The sequence below is a fragment of the Pygoscelis adeliae genome, unplaced genomic scaffold (genome assembly GCF_000699105.1).
Source record: "Pygoscelis adeliae isolate BGI_AS28 unplaced genomic scaffold, ASM69910v1 Scaffold326, whole genome shotgun sequence".
NCBI classification, from domain to species: domain Eukaryota; kingdom Metazoa; phylum Chordata; class Aves; order Sphenisciformes; family Spheniscidae; genus Pygoscelis; species Pygoscelis adeliae.
The window spans coordinates 109,952-134,981 of NW_008824937.1; the positions used below are offsets into that span (position 1 = coordinate 109,952).

Sequence of the window (25,030 nt, forward strand, 5' to 3'; positions counted from 1 at the left end):
CCTCGCCCCGCCCCCCCGGAGGAAATAAACTACAACAAGTAAAAACCTGCAGACTCTTTTTATTAAATTCTCCCGTTTCATCTGTACAGAAAAAAATGCACATTATTATGTTCAGAATCTCAGCAACATCTCAAAATTACACAGCATGAACATGTAAAAAAAAAAACCCAAACAAGGACCGGCCAGGATTTATACACAGAAAGGGAAAACAATTTACAAAAAAAGTCTCATTAATGTCACATTTAGAACTAAAAAGAAGAGAGACTACGTTCAAACAGCTTCTGCTGTACAATAGGAATCGGCTGGGTCTGGTTTGTACACTGTGGGGGAGGCCTGCAGTGCCGTCCCGAAGGAGTGTGCTGGGGTACCCCCTCACCTCCCCGAAAAACCCGGCTCTGGTTTCTCTGGTACGCTGCCCAGTCCAACACAAACATCAGTCACAGCTTCTGATCGCCTCCATGCGGCACGAGCGTCTACGGGCGACAGTCACACCTCTCCCTTTTCCCCACGTTCAGTATTTCCCAAGGCGAGAGCCAGGCGAGCCCTTCCGCTCAGCAAATACAGGGGGGCCATGGGGCGGGATTTCGGGGTGCAGCGATCCACCCAGGAAGGGATCTACTCGCTTTCGGTCAGCTATGGAATGAAATCCGGGTGTTGTGTAAGGAGAAAACAGCAACCTGCCTTTGGCCAGGGAGTGGCAATCCGCTATTACTCCTCCCTCTCCCACACAAGGCAGCGTTCGGAACTCGACAGAGGGGGTACGACGCGGAATTCCACCAGTACAGGGCAAACAGCGGTACCAGCCCAATTCTTTCCCCGGGCGCGTGTGATTTGGGTCCCCTCTAACCACGATTCGTGAGCGGAAGCGAGCCGGCAGGTTTGGCCTCCACGCAGGGAGGCTGCACAAAGATCGGTACCTGGGAGCTGCCTTGAAGATTTTAAACCCCGTAATTAAGAATGTACTTCGATACAAACCAACACTACAGCTGTTTGAGTCCACAGAGCTCTATTTTAAATAGGGACAGAAGTGCTAGATGAAAGGTTCCGGTTTCATACCACACCCATGCACTCACACACACCTCAAAACTACCTTTTTTTTTTTTTTAAACAAAACTGATAAAGCAAAAAACAAGAAGTACTACAATCTTCTTTCAACTAAATAATAAAGTTGTGTTTTAACAGAAGTCGCCGTCCAACTTGAACACAATTCCTCTACAACATTATGGGATTCGAGTGACCCCTCTGGCTTGCCGCATTTCTTCCCTCCGCACCCACCCCCAGTTAGTTTCTGTTCTTAGAGACATTCACTCCTCCCCGCCATTTTTCGTACAACGCGCTTACTGTGGATTCTTTCAGAACAAGACTGATTCTATTTGCATGGATTTTTAAGTGTCAGATTCTGGGTGAAACGCTTAAATTTTGTTACAGGACTATTTGAACTCCACTGGGGCTTCTCCAGCCCTTTGCAGTGACACAAACATACGGGTACTCAGCTCGCTGGACAGGACTTTTCTTCCTACCCAGATGAGTTATTCCTGCAGCCTGAATGACAGAGGCGAGGCAGGAGAATGCCAAGTCGAAACTCAGCAAAAGGACTCGATGAGACCCACTAGGTAAACAATAAATAAGCTTGTTAAGGTCAACGAGAATGAACACTAACGGGCTAGCAGGAGTGAAGTAACGAGGTGCGCATCATGCACAGTCCCCCTTAACCCACGTCATCTAAACCCGCGCCGTCATTTAGGAAACGTAACTTGTTAACCCTCGGAGCAGCAGGAGGGAAACGGAGAGCTGCATGCCTTGCTAGGTCCCAGTCATCTAGCCCTTCCATACACCCCCAGGGGCATCAGCATCACCACGTTTAGCATCAGCTCTCCAAGAGCCTCCTCAAGTTCAAGGCAACAGCAGTGTTTCTTACAACCATTTCTTTCTTTCCCCGCAATGGAAAATGGGTACCTGCAGGCAAGAGGTTGTGTGGGCAACAGCACAGGCAGGTTATTTTTGGAGGAGTACTTGTGTGGGCTTCTGTGCTTTTGAGACCTCTAGATTTTTAGGTAAATGTGAAAAGGAGGAGGCTGTTTCAAGACTGGGATGGTAGATTTCTAGTCACGAAAAAAGCAGATTTCGTCATTGGCAGTGGCAGGAGGCCCCATTTTAAAACGTGAAGAGAGAACGATGCTCAATGATAAAATGGCCTGGACCCTTTGCCAGTGTCATACCTTTAAAAGGTGGGTCTGTGCCCTTACAGTGACAAAGGGCATCTGAGGAAATCATGCAGAAATTTATTTAGCATCGTACCTTTGCTTCAGAGGGCCTCCACACACATACCTCTAACACCACCCCAGAGCACTCGCACTGAAACCGAATTCCCAGGTGAGCCTGCTGACACAGTCCGAAACACCACCGACCATAGACCACAGACTCCTAACGCAGCGCTCCAGGCACCCGACCTTCTCTAAATTAAAAAGCAAAAAAACCCCAGAAAGCCTTGTATCTGAAAGTAAAGAAGGTCGCCTTCAGAGCTGAACAGGGTTTACATTCAGAACTATGGCTACAAACCTACAATTTTCACTGCAATGTCTTTTGGAATTTAGTGGAAGATGCTATTTCTAGACAATAAGCCATCTAATTAGGCTTTTCAAGCTAATCAGGTTACAAAACGCCTTTTCAGAAAGTCACAACAGTTTAAAAAAAGCCCTCCGACAGCAATTTAATTATGCCTGATAGACATTTCGAGAAGCAGGACTTGTGCCAAGCAAGCCAGGCTGCACAAAGATCCCACTTCCCTTGCCGGCAGCTCTGCAAACACACCCATCTCTACAGCAATAATTTCAGCACTCCGTCAAGTGAAACAATATATACTTATAATTGCCAAACTAACATTTGTGGTGTTATACACCTGTGCTACCTCAAGAGACACGATCAACCGTCCCTCTTCTGCTCCACTTCACATTGAGAGAGGGCCAGTTAAGCTCCGTTAGCACCAGGGAAGAGGGGCGAGAGAAAGAATTCAGGCTTAACGTCGGTTCTACCTAACCACTTAACTGGAATCCTACCATGCACTAATTCTCCACTGAACCTTCATTGCTCAGACTTTCTCTACTGCTTGCCTTGAGTTCATAGTACTTTGATAAAAAACCAGAAGTGTTTGTGAAAGACTCACTAGCGTAGTAAGTCTAAAACCATATCACTAATAGTTTGCTGTCCATCCTCAGAGTGGGATGAAGGTACGTTGGCAAAAAGCTTCAGTTGCGGCAAAAGCTCATAGTATTTTGTATACACCATTCTGTTCACGCAGCATCATCAGAATCAGCTGGTCCACACTCCAAAAAGTCTCAAAACCACCTCCGCTGTTCTTCTAGAGAACGACGCGGAGAACTGGAAGTGTCAGGTCTTACCTAGCAGTGCACTAAGTGGGAAAATAAAGTTACGGTTCAAGCATCAGCCTAAGTTGGACACTTTCAGGCACATGATTTTTGCTGCAGCACACGCAGGTGAGCACATCTAAAAGGCGAATAAAGCGTATCCTACTGTACACACGGACTCTCGTGCAGTCACTTCTAGATTTCACCAACACACTCAACGTTTCAGCCAAAGCACATGGCTTATGACCTCCTTGTACTCGAGGAGCACAGGTGATGGTCAGAAGAGGCCACAACTACTGGTGCAGCTTTTCTAAAACACCTTCTTTGGGCTCTCGGGTGCAAGTATCACGTTCTGGGAGTGTAACTATATACAGCGAGAGCGCACGCCCTGACGGTAACAGTGTGAAAGCTACTTCCCTTAACGATCCAGCTGGTTCTGCCTTTCCTACACCACTATCATCCTCCCATCCACTCCTGCTTGGCCTTCTGGACCAGCACCTGTGTCCTACATCCCAGAAAACGCCAGTTGCTATCCCTTATCAATTGTAGCTGTGGAAACGAAAAACACTCTTCGGTGCTACCACTCGAACCATCGAGACCCAGACAGGCCAGTTACAAACCACCGCGCTAGCCCACAAGTAACCGTTTTACAGACAGAGCACGTTGAGCCTTCAGTCGCTTTCTGCATCGCTGACAAAGCACCGTACTGCCAGCGCGTCAATACCATCTGTAATAGTTAATTCGGAAGGGTAATAGCTCGGCAGCAGCGAGGTAAAGTAAAAGGAGTGTTAGAATTTTACTGTATCGTCCCTAATAAAAAAGTTGACCGAGTAACAGATCAGGGCACTTAATGCCCGCTGACAGCAGTGCTGTACGCCACTGACAGGCTCTACATGCCTCGCGTCTACACCATGTCTTTAATCTACTGAAATACAAGTTGTACAGCTCACATGAGTGTTTGATCCTGGTCAGTATTTTATTCTATCTTGCGAGTGGCAGAGGAAGAAAGGGAGGACATCTTTTCAGCCAAAAAAATCCACAGTAACAAAAGCAGGATATTCATTAGAAGATGACACCAGTGACTGGTGTCCTTAGGTTGTCCAAGACTATGCTCTGAAGATGCTTTACATAAGATGAGCAAGATGTCCAAAACAAGGCCAACTGTGGTGTAAGATGCAATTTACCCTTTAATTTCCTGCCTCAATTTCACCCAGCCACAGAGGATGACTAGATTTCAGTATGAACCATTACCTAAATCATATAGTCGGTATGTCTTTCTTTAAAAATTTACTTAAAAACTGCTTGAGCTGCAGGTCATATCAGTCTGATTTGGAGAGTGAAGGCAGTTCCAACAGTACAATAGAGACTTGTCTACAGGCAGGTAAACGAGAGTCTGCTAACAAAGGGGTAATAAAAGCTGCTGGCTGGGCTGCCAGTGTTGCACACAAACTTTCATAGGATGAAGATGCTGTGGATGAGATCCAGGATGGGAAAACTGAGCCAACACCTGCTGCTGTTCTAATTTTTTTTTTTTTTTTTTTTCTAGAGCCAAAGCTGTTCATAGTAGCTTTCCTCAATAAGAAAGAGGGGGTGGGTAGACTATACAGAGGAGGGCTGTACAAAACTGGGCACTGGGCAGGCATTTCTTCAGCAGGCAATCCAGGCTCTACCTGTCCTTGAGCTCTCTTGTCACCCGCTTGGTGATGCGTCCACACATCAGGCCGATCAGGAAGAGTACACAGATGCCGACCGTGATCACAGACAGTATGTAGTTCTTGGACGGAGAGGTCATAACTTGCATGGCAAGGTCAGAAAAGCCTTCCGCTGGGGCAACCTGGAGGTGAGAAGGGAATAAATGAGCCAAGCTGCGCTTTCCATGTGACCCTCAGCCTCGGCATTTATCAAGTTTAGTCTCCGGTACTGCTATTGCCTCCTGTCATCGTCAGACTCGGCCTGAACCACAAACAAGCAGGCCTGCAATGATTCATCCGAAGGAACTGCTGCTCAGGAGACAGCTTTGTTAACAGGAAGTTCTGCTGACCCTATTTCATTGCCCCAGACCTTCTCTACAGCAGACCAAGCCCTGTGTGCACAAACGACAGTTTAATTCTGCACTGTTGGGGATGCATCCCAGACACTGAGAGAGTAAGGTATCCAAGTTCAAAAAAGGACACCCGATTTCAATTTTTCTGGACCAAACTCAAAATGCTAACTTCAGAGACAAGAATTTCATTGCAGTTGAAACCTCTCATAAATAGCTTGCAACAGAAAGATCCAATGCAAAAAAAAGGAGGTAGCTTACTGAAATCCTTTACATAGTCACCTTTGCAGCATAGCTCCACATTTCAATACGATCATTAAGGCGTTTCTTGCATTCAGGCTGCAACCTCACACGCTTATCTTCCAGAGCTTCCATTAAGCATGACATTTCTGTAATGCGGAGAAGATGGTGTCACAAAATAGAAACGCTGGCTTCAACAACATGCTACGGGAAGGCTGCTGGAAAGGGACACTTCCATTCTACTGAAGGCTGACGGTTACATAGCTTTCTAAACAGACTAGCCAGCCTGACAGACTGGATACGAAGCCCTGTTGTACCCTTGATGCTAGCAATTTCACTAAGATTCATGATTAATATTGCATTTTGAGGTGCAAGGAATTTTGACTTCCAAAAAGAAATTACAGTATGTATCCAAGATGTAATTCATGCAACTTTATCAAGTCTTAAAAATTTGCACCTTCAGTGAGCTGTACTCTAAATTCCACGCCACCACCCTTTAGAGAGAACTAAGATCAAATTCAGCTCAGGAAAAAACACAGTGTATCTCCTTAGGCTCGTTAGGAGTTTCTTTTGATCAACAAAATGTTTTGGAAAGGTTTAACTTCCTGAGTTTTCGCACAGTTCTGTGCAAAGGAAATGGGATCCCAATGTTCTGGGTGCCTACGGGGCGCCTTGGCTAATTCATAAGCTCTTTTATATGCTCATGAGACACTGACAATTATTTTATACTTACACTACCTTACTTGAATAATCCCTAATTGGATGCTTTCTGCTTTGCACCGAAGAGTTATTTTGTTCATAGCAAAAAGGCTGCAAACTTTAAGCTAACTCCAGACTTTTTAAACACAATTGTCAGTTCAAACACTCGGAGGCAGAGCCCTCTCTAAGCTACAAACTTCTGCATACCTTCAGTGCAAACGCGTCAGAACACACATCAAAAGAATTACGACAAAACAGGAATAAATAAAGGATATCCAGAATTTCAGAAAGGCATTCAGAAACCAGCACGAAAGATAATGATCAGGAAAATACTTGGCTGCTATTTTTAATGCCAGATAAACTCAGAAAGATGGCAAAGTTCAGAACTTTTTTCCTCACTAGCTTTCCTTAAACAGCCATACTAGCCTATTAACAGTAACAAAGTACAAGAGCTCGACCTCAAACAGGGAAAGAATGGGTTAGGAAATAAACAAATTATGTTTCAAGTGGTCTGAACCTGATGAACTCAGTCTTAGGGGGCTTGGAACAGTTGCTGAAGTCTCAAAGCCTTTAGCTGCTATGTGAACTTACAAAATGTAGTAAAGATTACCTACCCTCTGTAATATTGGAAAAGAAAGAAAACGGTACATTTAAGCAAAGAAAAAAGACGATCAAAGGACTTCAGTTCAATTTTGTCTGTCAAAAACACTGAAACAAAGAAGCCAACCATGGACAAAGACTGACATAAAGAAAGAAGGACCAAGGGGGTTTAGCTACAAATGAATCTTGTGAAACCAAATTGATTTGCTTCTGCAAGAGAAGCAGCTTAGTTCCAGGAAAGCTTTTGATGCAGTCCGATGTAACACTGTCCTAAGCAAGCTTAAGCTTGGGAGCTGTATCCTGTGTGAAGCTGATACAGGGTGGGAGATAAGCCTCACTGAAAAATGAGTCCATGTACTTCAGACCATGTCTATTAAGAGCTTGTTTTCAACAGGCTTTAACTGAGGAGGGATTTTGCAAAAGGGTTACGGATCTGGTATCACATGCTATTGTCAGTAATCATATGAATGATGGAATATAAAATGTACTGATTAAATTTGCAGATAAGGCTGCAAGGATATTATATCAGGATTGAAGAACTGGTCCCACCCTGAACACAAGGAAAGGCCTTCTTGATAGCCATCTTCTAGTGGCATCTACCACCTCTGCAGCCATTCCACTGCATTACCCGCGAAGGACTGGTGGAAAGATCCGGTACCTAAGATAGGCTGCATTCTCTTACCAGCATTAAGGCCCTCAGGACTGAGAGGTTATACGAGTAAAGCACGAGCACTTACGGCGTCCTCTCCCTGGTGGAATGGCAGCACAGTGGTGTTTGATGTCTAGGGCACAGGCTGTGTGGAGCACTGGGTCAACAAATATATCTGCTTTGCTTTCTTTCAGCATGTTGAGCACTTCCTAGGGAGGGGGGAATTACAAGTACATCTCAAAAAAAGGAGAGAGAACAAAACTCATACTGCTCTGTTTCTGAAAGGCGCATCATCTTTTTAAATCCAGGATCATGAGAAAAAACACCACTGTCCCTGGATGAGGCTATGAATGCTGGTTTAGGCTGGATTAAATGTCCTGGTTTATAAGGGTTACCATAGTTGTGGTCATTAAAATACCCATATTAATCTAAAATACAAAGTCAATATGCCAGGGTTACTTCAGTTAGAACTGAAATAAGGTGCCACAGCCACGGGGGCAACTCATACAGCCCCTGATCATAGCCAGTGCCTAGGCCATACCCAGCACTCAGGAAGCCTGCAATGGAGACAGCAACAGAAAACAGATTAGTAACATGAAATTTTGGCAACCATAATCAAGAAAGAATCAAAGCCTGGAATTGCAAAGGAGGCATTGTCGGCACAATTTTCACTGGCAAACTGAAATTGAATTGAATCTCTGCAGGCCAGAAATGAGATGTGTAAGGAAATTTGCAGAGCTCTGGCTTCATACTAGCTAGAACATGGCCTGGGCTGTGATCTGGAAAAATGACCGACTTCTGCAGGGGCGGGATGCCTTTTAGAGCACATTCAATTTATTGCCTTTACCTTCTTGCACATTTCAGTTTTTATTTTCAGCAGATTCACTTTCAGACATTCTTCCACCTGCCCAGTCTGCTCCTGAGCTGCTGCTTCTTCCGCACACAAGTTGGAAATCTATTTTGAAAAAGGTATTTTAATGTAAGTAGTTCACAACAATTATTCAGCCTTTTAGCACATTTATATCTCAATGTATCAGTTCATCACAGGGTGCAGCTAGAGAGCACACAATGAGATACTTCGCTCCCCAGAATCCCCAGAGCCAAATGCAGTTTGGCTCACGCAATATGCATACCCTTCGAAACCCAACAGCAAGGAGTCAATGTTACGGTACTGAGAGGAAAGCTGGGAGGAAAACAGCGTAAAAATAATGTTAAGATATGAAATAAGCAATACTTGAGACATGACTGATTCGGCTTTCAAAAGTGCAAGCTCAAAATCTGACTGTATTCCAGTTAAGGTTGACAAGACCAGAGAACCAGCACACCTTTTTTTACAACAGGAAAGCAGTATTTTTCCATAGTCACGAGTACTGATGAGATCCCAGATGAAAAAATTAATTTTATATTAGCGCTGCACAGGAAACTGCAATTCTTGCACACCAGACAAAAATGACAAGCAGAGAGCCTGACTAGCTAGAAGCAGTTCAAAGGGGTTTTTTGTCTGTTTTAATTATCAGGACAGTTCATGCTTTAAGAAACAAAATCTGTTTCACGAAGGGAGTTTCCATCCTGAAAAAGTAGCTGCTGAGCTACTTCTCCTACCTCTTCAGAACAGTGCATCTGAAGTTGGGGATCCAGCCGATAATCAAGAGCTGATTCCTGGATTATCACTCGAATTTGGTCCTCGCAGTCTGGAGAGAGACGCTATTAAGCGGAGAAAGTCATTAACCCACTCAATGACCTTTCTTTTCAGAAATCAATCACCTTGCATTTTAACCTGTGTATTCTGTAACACTTGTATAGGAGCGTAAAAACTCATTTATGTGCAGCCTGTTACATACATCAAACACACCACAAGCCCAAGTTTGATTTGTTATTCAGTGACTGTTGCTCAGCACAATCCTGCACAGCTTCTCATTTGCATGCACCAGCTCTACTCACCTGGTCTGCGTATTTCAGCTTCAGGCATGAGATGACTTGTCCTTCCAACTCTGTATCATCCTTGGCCCTATTCAGGATATTTTGGCAGAATTTCGGTATGTCTGCTTTGCACGCCTTCCTGAGCACTGGATTTAAGCGGTAGTCTAACCGGGAAAGATGACAGAACTTCACTGGAGTACACATCTCTTCAGATTACAGAACATAACACTCAGAGATTTGATAGAAATTTCCCGGATGACGTTGTACCACTGATACATTTAATTTTGGGGAAAAATAGTATTTTTTCACAACAGAGTTTTAACTTGTGAGGTAAGAGCTTCAGGAAGAAAGTGGATCCAATAACGCATGCTGACCCTCAAGAACTTGACTGAATAAAGTCAGTGTGTGCTCTGACAACCACGAAGGAGAGTAAAACAAAGCAAATATTCTTTCAGCCATGCAGAGACCACTCAACGGCTCAGGCAGGTAAGTTTTTTTCAGAAGAAGGTACCTGTGTTCTGTGTAATCTGGCGCTTGGTAATCATTTGCTTGCATTTAGGATCCATCACTTCACTGTTCTTGTTTTGTTTCAAACACTGCAACATATTTTTTGAGTCTGCCTCTGGACAAAACCGCTACAAAAAACCCCAAAACCCCCAAGTTTCATCACTAAGCACTTGAGAAAAACAAAACAACACAACACAACCATATTCATGGAAAAGAATAACCACCTGCCCAACCCAGAGGTATACAGACACACTCTCTAGCCCCAACACCTCCTATTAAAAAGAACAGTGCTACTCTCTAAATTGACTACGGGCACGAATATCTCTGCTTGCTGAGCACTAAGCTGTACAGTCTTGACTGGCTTCTAGGCACCAGCTTGTGTTGGCAGTATCAAAAGCAATTTGCCTTTATTTTCTGTTAACTTACAGCACACTTTGCAAGAAATACCCACCAAATTATACTTTCGCTCCCCTTTATTTTAGACACTAAAAATGGAATCTCTTAAGCCTATACTGCTGTTCTGCACAAATGCTGGCTGGACAAAGCAACAGGTAAAGACTTCATTAGTAACACTCAGGACTAAGCCAGACCATACAGAACTAGAAAGCAGAGAACAGCTCACTGATACTAATTTGCCCATTCCTGCCCTGAATTAGATAGTCAAAAGTGAACCAGCTTACGCAAAATTCAGACCAAGGTACTAATTTCTTTTGTTAGAAACTAATTCTGTGGGTGTAAGATAAGGCTGTTGCATCTTCTAATCCTCACCATTTTGGTGAGATTACAGGTCTTTTTTAAAAAGCATGAGTCTGTACTGGAGAGCAATAAATTCTCAAGATATTCTGCTTCGGCCACAATACAGACTCAGGGTACTGCGTCCAGACCACACATACTAGTGTTTCAGGCCTTGCAATTCTGGCTACTGTGCAAGAGTGTCTTGTATTAACATTCACTGCTGCTTTCCACGTGGTACCACTTCAAGCCAGCATTTCTAATTTTAAGTTTTGCGTGATTTTGCCTGCTTTATCAGTTTGATGAAAGTCTGCGTGCACTATGTCGGCAGCGAACTGAAGATGTTACTCCTCTCTGTAATCATTAACTTCTTCACCTTTGCTAGAAGCCAATCCAAATCCAAACCGACCGGATGAAAACTGTATTAGAAGCCTCAGCACAGACTTCCTCCTCAATTCTGCTGGCAGTTAGGAAGGAATTTATTAGTGCACAGGCTTTGATCAGATATTTAGAGGAAGTACATTTGAAGAGAAGAGCCCTGAAGAAACCTCAGCCTGATTCAGAGTTAAGAAACTGATTACTTTGCAAAAAAGCAATCATACTTCCGAAACAACACAGCAGTCTTGTAAACAAGCCTTTATGGGAATCTCAAAACGGGTAGAACTCTTGCACCCCAACCTCACCCTCTTAAATCAGCACACTACCATTACCTTGATCATCTGCTTGCAGACTCTCATGAGCGTGTAGTCCAGTTCCGGATCCATCATCTCTGTCTCCTGCAGTTTAAACACCTTCTGGTGGCACCGGGTACTCAACTGCTTCTTGATTTCTTTCAGGCATTCGATAATCTACAACACAGTATTGCAATCATAACAGACACATTGTTGATATGATTCTGTCATATGCTGCTCAAAACACGCAGCTATGTGTTCCCCTAATGGCTATCTTCACCTGATTTATGCAGTTAGGTTCCCAATGCCTAGATTTTATCAAAAGTCATTACCAACGCTTATTTCCAAGACTTGCTTTAAGCTCATCTTTTCTCACAAAGATTTAATGAGAGGAAGAGGGCCACCTGGACTTACTCCAAAACCCCACCTCGTCTTGCAGACATTATGCCTAAGAAATTTTTAGCAACATTTGCAGTAACCAGCTGCTAATAGCTTAAAACTAGCATTAATTGAGGAATGAATTGCTCACAGCATTGCATTCACCCAATATTAATGCTTGTGAACCAGTGGGGGAAAAAAGATTATGCTCCAAAATACTAATGAAAGATTTCGGTGGTATCAAAATGAAAATCACAGGGGCAAAAGTGTTCTTCAAAAGTTTTCTGAAATGGAAGTACAAATTAAATTGTAAATTATTAATAAAATCCATTACCTGAGCATTGCCATAGGGCACGTTTTGGCAGTAATTCTTGATGTCACTTTTACAAGCCTCATACAGTTCTGGTTCAAGTCTGATATCCTCAGTCTGCAGGATAAATTACAATACCAACTTTTAAATAGGACTCTAAAGACTATTTTACTTTGTTAATCTATTAACTAGAGCCCTCTACTAACAAAAAGCAAGCAACTCTCACAACAGGCAGGTCGGTTTCTTCGAATTTAAGGGTCTTGGGCATGAGAGGTGGTGTTAGTGGGAAATCAACTTTGCAAATCCATGCAGTGGATCAGTTGGCTTTTTACACTGAAGAAAGGGTTTAAACCGAATTTTAGAGCTGGCAAGTTGTTTCCACTGCTCCTCCCAAAAGGGCATCGACACAAACGTCCAAGACAGCCAAAAGACATATTAATAACCACTCATCTATTGGGTGATCTGGAGGATGTGAAGTTTCCTGCTTTTAGTGATGCCCAGCATTTGAATTCTTCCATACAAAGGCAAGAGTGCTGCATCTTCTGATACGGGCCTACTTAAAGTGAAGCTTTAACACTCAAACAATATCTACTGGACAAAGACCTCACGAGTTCATTGCTGCAAGCACTGCAGCAGGAAGTTGAGAGGCAGCCTTGCGTACCAGAACAAATACTACTCTTATTTATCCACTGAGCATCTTAGAGCAGCTGGAGTCGAGTTGCTTCATCTGTGCTTGTTTCCTCAGTCTGTAAAATGAAGCTTTTATTCTCTCCTAGAGGACTTTAGGGACATCAGCATGTGTAGCACACTGCTGTCTAACACTAAACATAATCACTTCCAGCTGAAATTCCAATGACTATTTAGCTTGCCTTAGCCTTCATGAGACTATATTTAAGGAATTAAGGTAGACAATCATTACTTTCACCGTGAAGGGCAATTGAGACTCATGTTGTAAGAAGAGTGGAAAAAATAAATTAGATACATCTTACAAATGAGCTTCCTCTTTTTTCCAGGGTGGACAAACCAGGAAGCTTTAATTCAAGGACCTCACTAGAAGAGCAGGCAGATCAGGAGTTTCATGCATGTTTACCATCTCTAGCTCCTCAACACGCAGCTGTTTGCGGCACTTCAGAGAGACCCTGTGCTCCTTGGCATCCTGCAAAGTATCATTGCGCACAGTTGTGCTCAGACAGATCACTACATCCACCCTGCAGAAAAGAAAACAGCTTTTTACCCATATACCCTTCACTTAGACCAGCCAAGATTGGTGTTGGATCACCACATCAGAGAAATTCACCCCAAGAATCCAAACACACCACAAAGTCCTTGTGCATCTATGCTTACTTGTAGCCTGGGTACGGCTCTATGTAGAGTAACTGGATCACAATTAAAACCTAAATCTGATGCTATCTAATTGGAGTCTAGATCAGCAGACAGGAAGATATTCAAAATCCCACCACACCCCTGCCCAGCAAGACCTCGGCTCCTAAGTCATGGGAGCACTGTAGAAAAGCTTTACTTAATCTCAGAAATAGATGAAGGTCAATACCTACATGGCATTGCAAACAATCCTTTTGCATTATGGGAAGGGCATTTATATCATAAAATGCAAATAGTCTTGCCATCCATGAACAGGATTGACCTTGTATGTAATTTACCCTTATGTCATGGCAGTAGGCCATTAAAAAACCCCTTAAACTGAAATGAATAAACCAGCTAAAACAAGTGGGATATTTTCCCTTCCCAGATCAGCAACTGGAACAACGGTAGCCTGCATCTTAGAAGACGATGAATCCAGCAAGGACATAAAACAGCCTGGGACATGCAGTCCACTAATCATAATCATTAGCTATTTTCAGAGCAAGAAAAATAAAGAGGACAGGCTTGTATGCAAGAGTAAAGCAGAAGTAATTTTAAAAGAGGCAAGCAATGCCTCTACCTTAAGCATCTGCAGAATGGAGTCACTAAGGGAAAACACACAAACCAATCAGCCTTTAAAGGAAGTCCAGCGTTTTCTGTCCTATCATGAAATATCCTGTAACTTTATTATGTATTTATACAGTCAGATTGCTGTTTGGTCAGGTGCTACATACTTTTTTTTGATGTTGGGGCAAAGTTTCAGCACATCCTCCTTGCAAGCCATTTTAAACTTGTATGAGAACCTAAAATCTTTCATTTGAACCTGCAAGAGAGAAATGAGGAAAACAACTTTGGTTACCCAGAGGAAAAAAAAAAAAAAAAAGAAAAAAGAACACTTGTTGACCCATACAATCAGCAGATGCTTTTGTCCATAACTTATTACTGTGGAAGCAAGGAGGACGCTGCACTGCTGAAGAAGCTGGCACCCTATCTACCATACGCCAGGAAGGAAGGAGGGCCTGAAAATAAATCATCTCCAGAAGTGACCATTTATGACCAGGCATGCATGCTCATGTGAATTCACAAGAGCACTTTAAATACAGTAGGAAATCAATCTCAAAGAAGGAGGGGTTTCATAATTAGCTAATTCCTGTCAACACCCTCAACGAACAGAACAAGCTTCCACTGAGAGCAGAGGAAAGCGCTGCTTACCAGCTGGAAATGAGTAACTCCAATTGCACATTTTTCATTCATTTCCTTCTGGTGTTTGTTCTGTATTAGACACTCCATCAGGTCCCCAGAATCAATTTGGTTATCCGCAACCTCCTGAAGAAGAGATGAAAAGCTTAAAAACGAGCTACTCTTACAAGTCATGATTTTTATGCTCCTTTAGCCCACTGTGACCAGGAAATAATGGAACTTGCAGTGCCACACTCTATTGTGAGCTTACACTCACCATTACCTGACCACCCAAGAGTTGTACCACACAAGTATTTATAGATATAGTTCAGAAAAGAATCATCTCAGGCACATGCACACTTTAGACTCAGGAGAACATACTGCAGAGACCCAATGCTTACATGAAGTATTACAGCTAGGTGCCTTCACTGCTATTTAACTACTCAATCCTAGAGCAATGTAAGAAGTTATTTCAGCGATGCTGAGCAGCTGCACAGAGTGGAGTGGCTAGACACACTGCTTGCGGGCAAGAGGGAAGGAAAAAGTTTAGTTTTTAACCCACTGTAAAGAGTGATTTTTTTTTCCAATTACAGGGCAATTTTCATCTTCAAACTCCAGCTTTTATGCTAGGGCTCTGACAACAGCAGAAATACTAGATGGAACAAAGAATTTTTGTTTTAGGGTGGTTTTTTAATTAAAGACTTTTATAACTGCTTACATCTGATTTTATTTTTGAAGTGTAGCAAGTACACCAAGAACTAATACTAAAAAACCTTTCCCACAGAGTGTTTTTTCCCCAAAGACATTCACACTATTACGGAGTACTCACATGACAGAACGTCTGGATAATGGGCTCACACGCTCTCATCAGCAAGGCTTCAATTTGAATGTCCTGCAGAAAACATGCAATATTTCATTTTCAGAGTGAATGGACAAGAAAAAAGACTCTAAAAAAACCCCTGTGATAACAAGTTAAACTCAACCCAGTTTACACGGTTTTGAAAGATGCAATCCAGACAGCTTTGCCCTTCAGTTCTGGAAATCCTAAGGTTCACTCTTGCCAGCAATGTGGCAAATGCAAGACAAGCCCCCCAGCTTAAGGGAAAAGCCTGGTCTCCACAGAAACTCACTGCTTGGATATTTCAGCCAACCTTCTCCAAACTGGAAGCTACAGCACTAGAAATCACCTTACACCTAGGCAGGAGTTAAACTAATGATAGTTCTGAACAAACCATTTTGTAACCACTGGGAAGAAGCTTTCCCTAGGGCACAATGTAAATTTTAAGCGACACGGGGAACAGTTTGGGGCAAGACAGTCAAATATGTAGCTTCATAAAATAGGTAAAGCTGCTGACCTCACTGAAAACCTCTAATGATGCACCTGGCAGTTACTTCTTGCAAAATTTTTGGGACAGGGGAAGGAAGTTGCAATATGGTACTCAAAACTACTTGCAAGCAAGACCAAAAAATGAAGTCCCATGACATATCTTGACTTGTATTAAAGATAACTGGGTTACCTGTGCAAGAAATCTTAGCTTCAGTACCATAACTGATTTTAAGCAGGAGAAATGTCATCACCAGTCTAAAATTCAATTCTCTTCCTCAAGAACCCCCCATGAAAACTCACCTTGTACGGGTTAGAATGGATGGTCTCTGCTTGATCCCAGAGAGCTGCATTTCTGCAGCTAACTCTAACCTCACTTTTTTTCATCACTATCAAAATGACATTCTTAACTAGACACACTCAACTCTTCCCTTTATCCCAGGCTGAAAACCGCTCACCTCGGACTCCAGCTCAGTGAGGTTTCCCACTATGTCTCTGCAATCAGACACCAAGTCATCAAGATGGTCCTGAAGGCATTCCAGCTCCTACAAAAACAGACAGTTCAGTGAGTTCAGTTAATTCTTTTCCAAGAACCCAATTTGAAAATTTGGGTTTGAAATACTGTAACACATGTGAAACTGCCCTCCTCCTTGTAAAGTCCTAAGTCTCATTTAATCCCACTCCTCTACTGGCACTCCCAGAACACATATACATTATAGCAATTGAGAATGTTGGTCTAGGATGTTACCGCTTGTTCTCAGAACCTGCATGATGTGCTTTCACTTCTGGAATACGACATTTAATTTGCCCTTCACATAACCTCAATGAGAGGTTAATTACCCAAACTACAACCTATGATGGGCACTTCAAAAAGACAGTGGCGTATACTCTACTGCATCTGCTGTTGAATGGCTCCTCCCCTACAGCTATGCTAAGGCACAGCAATTTAACATGAAATTAATTTTTTGAAACTTTGTTACGTAGCAGCAGATGTTAGTTCAGTTCTGTATAAACACAGGAAGCATGTCAGTATTTGCCAAATGGAAATGGGATAAAGTTTATGTGGGAAATGTCAAGCTTGTAATAGCGTATTACAAATAAGAGTCCGGGTGGGGTGGGGCTGCTTCATTAAAGTCCTTGTTAACTATCCCCTTCCCATTTCACTACGCATTTGAACCTACTGAAGCCATGCAGTAGGTGCAAAGCTTCTTCGTATCACCTCCGTCTCTCAGTCTAGCGGATATTATGTTTGAAACTGCATGCATTTTTAATATATTCTCAGGTATAGAAAGACAGCTAACAACAAGATGTCCCTTTATCCCTTTTTTTGCCCTTCCTGCCCCTCCAGCTCTGCAAATGAATTAGCAGTGTTACTGTGTACAGTACCTGCCCTGTCTCCGTTTTTTCACTGCACCACTTCCCTAAGTCAATCATGCACTTGTCCTGGAGGGCTGGGTCCAGCTTCACATCCATGGCACGCTGATGGAGGATTCTCTGGACCTCTGCTCTGCACTCTCGCGATAGCTGCAAAGAGGGCAAAGAGCGTTTAGCATATGGGGTCTCTCTAAATCCGTACAACACAACCAAGATGCTGTCAGGTGAAGTACTGAGAGTAACCACGAATGCCATCAGCAATCCCAGAAAGTACAGAAGTTGTCCTGTACTGCTAAGCACAAACCTGCCAGGGCCCCCACAAGCAATCCAGGCTCCAAAAGAGTTTGAAGCTTTGTCATTTAGTTTGGAGGAAGGCTCCTTTCATTCCCCTAAAATAAATCTTATACTCTTAAACCTTCCCTTTGCTTTTGAAATAAGATGTCAAAGCAGGTCCCTAGATTATCTGCTGCACTGCCCCCTTCATTCAAAGCTACAGACTTGCTTCTGGAGAAGAAGGTCAAAATAGCTCATGCCCTCAATACCAAAAGGGAAGCCCAGAATGAGGCAATATAGTCCAGCTGTAATTTCTTCTCAGCAATCCCCACTGCAGCACATCGGAGCCAGCATTTGCCAAGACTGAGGAAGAAAGAAATTGTAGAAAATCAAGGGATACTGGCATGGTGCTTGTCAGACCTAAAATGCACCGGTTGAAGCTTAAAACTTCATACATTTAAAAATCTAAACCACTGGAAGTTACCTAGCATTTTGTGGACAGCACTGGAAAAAAAGTACAGACCTAACCTCTGATGAGTTTGCTTTCAAATGCTAAATTTCAAAATGACAGCTGCTCCCTTAGCCTACCTTCCACAAGAAAGATACATTTAAAAGCCTTTTCTCTCTCTCCGATAGATTATTTGCAGGCTGGCTATTGATTTCTTTGGTCAGCACTAATATAAAATGGAATTAAAAAGTCTCAACTCAGCAGACTAAGAAACTGCATTAAAAAAAATTATTCCTGAAAGAGAGATGCTTTCAATCAATACTTGACCTCTGCCACAAAAGATCTTTTAAATCAAGCTGTAGAAATTAATTTTTAAGCCAGGCCATTGTGTAAACCCACCAACTCCTAGGGGCTGTGTACACTACAGTGCCAAAAGAAATGGAACCGAGTACCCAGCTGCTTTCAAGGGAGTGCCTGGATAAAGGCACAAGAGGGCAGCAAACTTGAAAAGAGTAGCTCTGAACCAAACAAATGTGATTATGGTGGATCTCCGGATTGCAGGGCAGCAAGTCAGATCCCTGCTGTCTTCTTTAAAGACGGCATAAGCACATTTACCAGTACAGTATGCTCCAGAGAATTGAAAGGATGTTTTATAGCCATAGGAAGAATTTAATGGGGTATAATCTGAAGTTGTACTCAAATCAAAACTTAATTAGAAACAGCCTAGGAAAGCTGGGCTTGGAACTCCTTTTTGCATAAAACCAATTTTGCAGCTATGCTAGCGATCTACAAGGAATCGGATTCCTCTTTGGAAAGACAAGGGGAGGACTTGCACTGTGTCTAAACAGATATACATAAGTTGTTGTCAGCACACAGTTCCCCCTGCGGGCAACTGTCACATCTTGATGTGGCTATTTTGCCTTGCCAGAACACCACCACAGACCTCCAAGGCACACTTGAGGAGGAGTTGGGCATCCGAAGCAGTGCAAGTACCACCTACGGTAAATGCTTTTAAGTAGCTTTTGCCAGTTCTTGCAGTTTTAGCACAGTGTGTCCAGCTTCCAAATGTACGTACAACCCTTCTACCACAGATCAAAGAGCAGTAGTTGCACTCAAGCACCTACCCTCCTTCCTTGCTCCTCTGTGCGGTACGCATGCCTGTACAAGCAGGAGAAAACAGCCCCTGGAGGCATCAGCTCACTAGTCTCATTCCAGCCATGAGTATGGCAGAGACGGGAGGCATCTCCCTGACACTTGCGGTAAAGGACTGTATCCAATCTGCAACAGAAGAGTTATCACTAGCACTTTATTCAAACCTTTAACGTTTTTCATATTCTGAAATGCTTTTGAGGCAGAAAAATCTACTTCAAGTTTCATATACCACCACATCATTTAGCAGCGGTGTCTAACCAATTGAACCAACAGGTGGCAAAATGCTTGTCACTCAATTTGGAATCAACTCCCTAATGTTGCAAAAATACACTAAGATCTTTACAGATTAAATCTTAACCGCTTCTTGAAGCGCCTCCCATTCTCTTCTGCAGCATGCCAGCCAAATGCTGACACATGAGAGAAGAAATCATCTCCTTGATGCCCTAAAGCAGCAGAAAAGCAGGTACATACCATGTTTCACTTGTATATCTTATGTGGTTTTGTACTGCTGCCAGTTTGAAATGCCAGTTTCATAGAAATGAGTTAGATTAATTATTGTCTGCTCTGGATTTGAGCTAACTGAAGACTCAGCATCCCTTGCTTTTGCATACAAGAAAACTGCAAGTGCAGATCTCTTCAGATGACATCTAATTACCTTAAAGTGAGATATTGCCAGCTTTCTAAAGTGGAAACTTCAGATTTCTACAACACTTTAGAAGGCAAACATCAAGTGATATCAGTGGACACAATTATATAGATAATGATAAAAGTACTAAGAAAACCAGTTCTACTCCATGCATCTGTGCTAGGCGCACAGTTAATACAACAGTTTTCATAAGCCAGTTTTAGGAAACAGTGGTTAAACAAGAAAGATGAGCCAATGTTGCCCAGCCTGCAATATGAATTAGAATTATCTTTACTCCCAGCAAAACGCAAATACTCAGTCTTCCTTCCTCCAATCACTTAAGTTTGGCTCAAGCAACGAATTACCTGCTGGAAACGTGGTACAGGCAGGAGAACCAGCAATGAAGGGAAAAAGGAAGAGGAGGAAAAAAAATTAGAGTATTCTTGTCTACCCATGAAGACAGCTATCGAGATGACTAAATAAACAGCCACAAAATCCTAAACTCTCTAGTCCATGAAGCCCCATGTATTTTAAAAGCAGAAGGTTCACAGAGCATGTCAGCTCTTAACTACTGGCAATGCTGCCCATAGATACAGCTATGAGTCAGGTTGTCTTAATGTTTGATTTGAATACCCTTTGCAGTAATCAAAGCCCATGACTTCTTGCCTTACACTCCTTGTAGTCACTGAGAACAATTATTCCATTTCTTGAAGTAACCCCATTTGATGTACTGTACTTCCTCACCTCTCAACCTTCTCCAGAAGAAAAGCCAAACACTTGTTCTTTCCTCACTGGTCATGTTTATCAAATTTATACTCTCCTCATCTTAACCCACACAGGCACAGGGGCTCTGTATATATTTAAAACAAAGCACTGCCATCTTTGGATGAGAAAGTTGGAAAAGCAGTGCTCCAAAGGGAATTGCATCTGCTCTACAGGCTGTAATCACACCTAGAGAATTTGAAAAAAGGCAGAAATGGAAGGAGGGAGCCTCTCACAGTGTCTCTTTGTTATACTTAGTAGCTTGGTTTTCTTAACTCCCATATTGTAGCACTCAGAGCAGATAAAACTGGTTACAACCTGCACAGAAAGTGACCTTCAACTTCAATATGGCCAGAGAGACGACTTTTAATTAAAGATACATTGAATTTCAGAGCTCAAACTTGAGATGCTTTTTAGGGTTGCACCATTTCTAAGTGAGTACCTGATTTAAGTGGGCATCACCCTTATTTTCTAAGCAGCTTTTGCTTCTACTGGTCTAGACAGGCATTAATGCCCTACAGACCTGGCATGCTTCAAAGTCCTCTTTTGAACAAGCATAAGCTATACTGTTTTACAAGGAACTGCTAATGCATACAAACACTAAATACAAGCATCAAGTGAGGATAAATCTTGTTTCACAGCACTCACTTCCAATCACGAGATATAAAATACTGGAGCTCCAGGAGCCTATGCTCACAGTCCTCTACCATCTTCTCAGTATACAAGTGCTCCATCAGGCAAGACAGAATCCTGCAAACAGAAGAAAAGTTAGGCAACAGACCGTTATAATCGTGCTGAGCCTCCTTGTAACAGTTGGTGTTGCTAAATCAGTCTTTCCAATGAACCATAGATAAGACGTCCAAACACAGTGAAGATCTTTCTCTTCCTTCAAAAAGATTACATCTAAAACAACCGTATACCACATTTGTACCCTTCTTAAATTCCATTGTTTTAGTTATCTCAGCAAGTCTGATATACGACAAAATCATAAGGAATATTTCATATAAAATCTGGCTCAGGAGACACTATATATCAGACCTGAAGATAAAGGACACGTTTCTCTCTGCAGTATGGATTTGCTTAACTGGCCTTTCAAGGCTTGTTACTTTGCTTTGTGACATTGCTGAAGACTTATGTGGCAAGAGAAATTAGCACATCAAAAGTTACAAATTTAATCTAAGCGCCTGAGATAGCTACGTCCTTCACCAGAGCTAAACCAGCCCTGTTGTAGAAATACTAGCCTGCTTATACCGCAAGAATGAAGACAGAGCTCATTCCTGTTCACACCTCCAACGCTGTATGAATTGCTAGCTTGGAGTCCGTCATTTCTGGACAAGTTTTAGCACCTATACTGGTCAGCCACACAACCTTCATGGATGCCCAACAGAAACAAAAAACCAGCTGTAACCGAGAGCCACCTACATTGGGTCTCCAGACCGTATGTGCTTGCAGGCAGTCTGTATCACCGATTCACAGGCCTCATTCAACGCTCGGTCAATGCGGTAATCTGCACCGGGGTCAGTTTCTTGAATCAGTGTTTGCAGCTGGAAGAAACAAATTGCGGAGAGGAAAACAAAATTATAATAATCAAAATGAGAGCACTTACAACTTCTCAGCGTGGCAATTCTATGCCAATAACAACACTACCAGGTATGACCTCTGCTCTACAGTTGCTTATTTCAAGCAGTTTTGCTGCCAACTCGATTACCAGACATGGGAGTCCAGTGCTGCTGAAAGGAGCATTGGAGGAGACTGATCACGCACTGAAGGTCAACTGTATTCCTCAACCGCTTATATGCCAATTTACAAAATGGAACTGGCAAAATTTGAATATTGTATTTTTGATCCATCTTCATCCCATAAGGCTGATGATACCAAACATGCAAATTTGTCACACTTCCATGAAGACTATCTACTGTTCTAAACTGAAACCCAAATCGATGTTTAAAGGCCAGTTGCCTAACTACAAACAAAGCTTGAAAACGTTTTTGAATTGCCTGGAGAGGACACAAAAGTTTCACTGAAATACGGGATAAAATGTCCCGTTCTGCTGGCCCATGAAATGTCATTTCCTCAGGTACGCCTGCTCAAGCTTTTGGAAGCCAGGGTAACCACAATTTGGTCTATATTAAAGAATTTTTAATATATATAAAGATAAAACTATGTAATTAGTAAACATTTTAAAATTTTATATTATTATATAAAATTAGCATTAATGTTATTATAAATACTATAAAATTATTATAAATACTATTGTATTATAAAATAATTATACTATATAAAATTTTATATTTAAAAATAATATAAAATTTTTTATATATATCATACATATACACACATATAACAAAAGCAGGGCATCAGTTTTTAATCTACTTAAGAGAAGCCATGGTATAAGCGAAAGATGAAAACAAAAACTTCCCAAAGATTGAGAGACCAGGTGTGCTAACTTGAAGCTGTGATATCCCTGCACTCCTTTTGTGACTTCTGAATACTTTCAACTGTCATAGGTAAACACAGTATGAACAGTTTCATCAAGTCCTTTCTTCTTGCAAAACCGTTATTCTGATTAAAGCTTCAGAAAAATAACTGTCTCATTAATAAGGAAACACAGTTTAGCATCCACAGCACTAAGTTTCCAAATCAGATCCAGACACAGCCCATGGCATCTGAACATGAATTTGGGAGGCATCTGCTGCGCCAGGGGAAGGGAATTTGGGTAAGTCTCATAATCTCACTTAATCTCTCGTTTTGGGCAGAAGGGTAGCTTTGTGGGCCACTACTCAGCCCAGGATCCCCACGCCCCACCTCATTTCTCACCAAGCATTGTCTTCCCAAAGTCTGAACAGGCAGACATAGGGCAGAGACTGCTATCATTCCACAGGCAAACATTTATAGCTGACAAAGTTGGAGCAAAAAGAGAGCTTGCTCAGAAGGCAACTGCACACCGACATCAAATGGTCTACACTGTTAACATCCTGACACTTACTTAATGACTTTTGTCACTGGCCCCCAGCCCAGCTAAATCAAAAGCACAGTTACAATTTTATCCTCCATCTTTCAAAGTCTGCACCTAAACACCACCCAGGAAACTTCCAGGGGCAAAGCCCTAACATCACAAAACACGGAGAAGAAAAAGAAAAAGGCATCAGAGAACTGGAGAAGATACAAGCTAGCGCGATTTATCTGATAGGAAGCTTGTAATCAGGAGGACAGACCACAGACTGCCTGGGAGGAACACAGGATTTCCTGCAACTCGCTCTTGGCCAAAGTTAATTAGGCCCAGCCTCAGCTTCTAAGGGATGCAGAGAGCTCAGAAGAGCGCTGCCTAGCAGGCACAAGCTGTTGATTCAAAAATTCTTGGGATATTTTCACTAAAAAATAATAATAAAAAAAGAAACATTTTATACGACTGACAGCAGTCAAACAGAAGCCAATACAGGATCCAGTTCATAATAGGGATCTGCACCTTAATCAGCAGGAGAAGTGAGAAGTTCTTTACAAACTTTGTAAGAGTCAATGCAAGGAGTAGAATGCAGTCGTTCTGCTGGCATGCACACACACACACAGCCTGCACGGACGGGCAATATGCTGCACGTAAAGTGCTGGGCTCACTTCGTGTCAGATGTTTACATATAAAAAGGGATCAAGTATGATTACTGGAATTACTCCCTCAAGGACAAATGGGTGAATAAAACCTCAAACCTGACACTTTCTTACACACACAGATTAAATAAACTGGCCAGAGATTTATATAGGCAGGATTCTTCCTCAGGTCTCAGTTTAAGTGGTGTTTGTGTTGCTATCAAGTGGAAGAGGCCAAAGTGCACTGGGTACGACAGCTCGGAAGCACCAGATTGCCTCCTACAGTCTCTCTGCCCTGTTTTGGGCACTACTGCAGGATTCCCAGTCCCGATTCTCAACCACGTGCAAGATGTGCAGCAGCAAGCCAGCTGCCCTGACTGCAGGGGCGAGGGAGTAATTTGGCACCAGTAATAAAAGTGAAGGTTTTATAGGATTTTCCTCCCTCCTACAACAAACCCTTGCAGCTGAAAAGCAGCTGGATAACCTTTATAATCCTCTGAACTTTTATCCTGATGTGTGTGGAACTAACAATTAACTATCGACTTATTAGCTGTATTAGAAATTGAAAGCAGAAATATCTGCCCTTTTAGCAAGGATCATAGTTTTACCTGCTCAAGGGACTGAACAGAAAAAACAAAGATGAGACCAGAGCAAAATAAAAGTCACGTATTTGATAAACAGTTTCCCAGCAGCTCTAGCACAAAATATTGCTTCCACTGAGCAGCACCACAGGTGCTAGACACTGCCAGTACAGCTGCTGGATCTTTTAAGGGCTGATGCTCACAATTAAGGGACGCATATATCTGCTGTCTGATGATCCACAGCATCACAGACCCACTC

General features: G+C 42.4%; 1 protein-coding gene across 1 annotated transcript in view; it reads right to left on the reverse strand.

The window, feature by feature from the left end:
• Positions 1 to 4,958: 4,958 nt before the first annotated feature.
• Positions 4,959 to 25,030, reverse strand: part of GLG1 (golgi glycoprotein 1) — a 66,777-nt gene continuing 46,705 nt past the window's right edge. Inside the window, exons 9-26 of the mRNA XM_009325364.1 lie at positions 22,031 to 22,152; positions 21,257 to 21,358; positions 19,194 to 19,347; positions 17,361 to 17,498; positions 16,433 to 16,519; positions 15,480 to 15,542; positions 14,684 to 14,797; positions 14,206 to 14,294; positions 13,203 to 13,320; positions 12,137 to 12,229; positions 11,464 to 11,601; positions 10,026 to 10,149; positions 9,536 to 9,678; positions 9,197 to 9,298; positions 8,442 to 8,549; positions 7,683 to 7,803; positions 5,689 to 5,795; positions 4,959 to 5,199 (exon numbers count right to left, since the gene is read on the reverse strand). Coding sequence (XP_009323639.1) covers positions 5,032 to 5,199; positions 5,689 to 5,795; positions 7,683 to 7,803; positions 8,442 to 8,549; positions 9,197 to 9,298; positions 9,536 to 9,678; positions 10,026 to 10,149; positions 11,464 to 11,601; positions 12,137 to 12,229; positions 13,203 to 13,320; positions 14,206 to 14,294; positions 14,684 to 14,797; positions 15,480 to 15,542; positions 16,433 to 16,519; positions 17,361 to 17,498; positions 19,194 to 19,347; positions 21,257 to 21,358; positions 22,031 to 22,152 — 2,091 coding nt within the window. The 3' untranslated portion in view covers positions 4,959 to 5,031. The remainder of the gene's footprint in view (positions 5,200 to 5,688; positions 5,796 to 7,682; positions 7,804 to 8,441; positions 8,550 to 9,196; positions 9,299 to 9,535; positions 9,679 to 10,025; positions 10,150 to 11,463; positions 11,602 to 12,136; positions 12,230 to 13,202; positions 13,321 to 14,205; positions 14,295 to 14,683; positions 14,798 to 15,479; positions 15,543 to 16,432; positions 16,520 to 17,360; positions 17,499 to 19,193; positions 19,348 to 21,256; positions 21,359 to 22,030; positions 22,153 to 25,030) is intronic.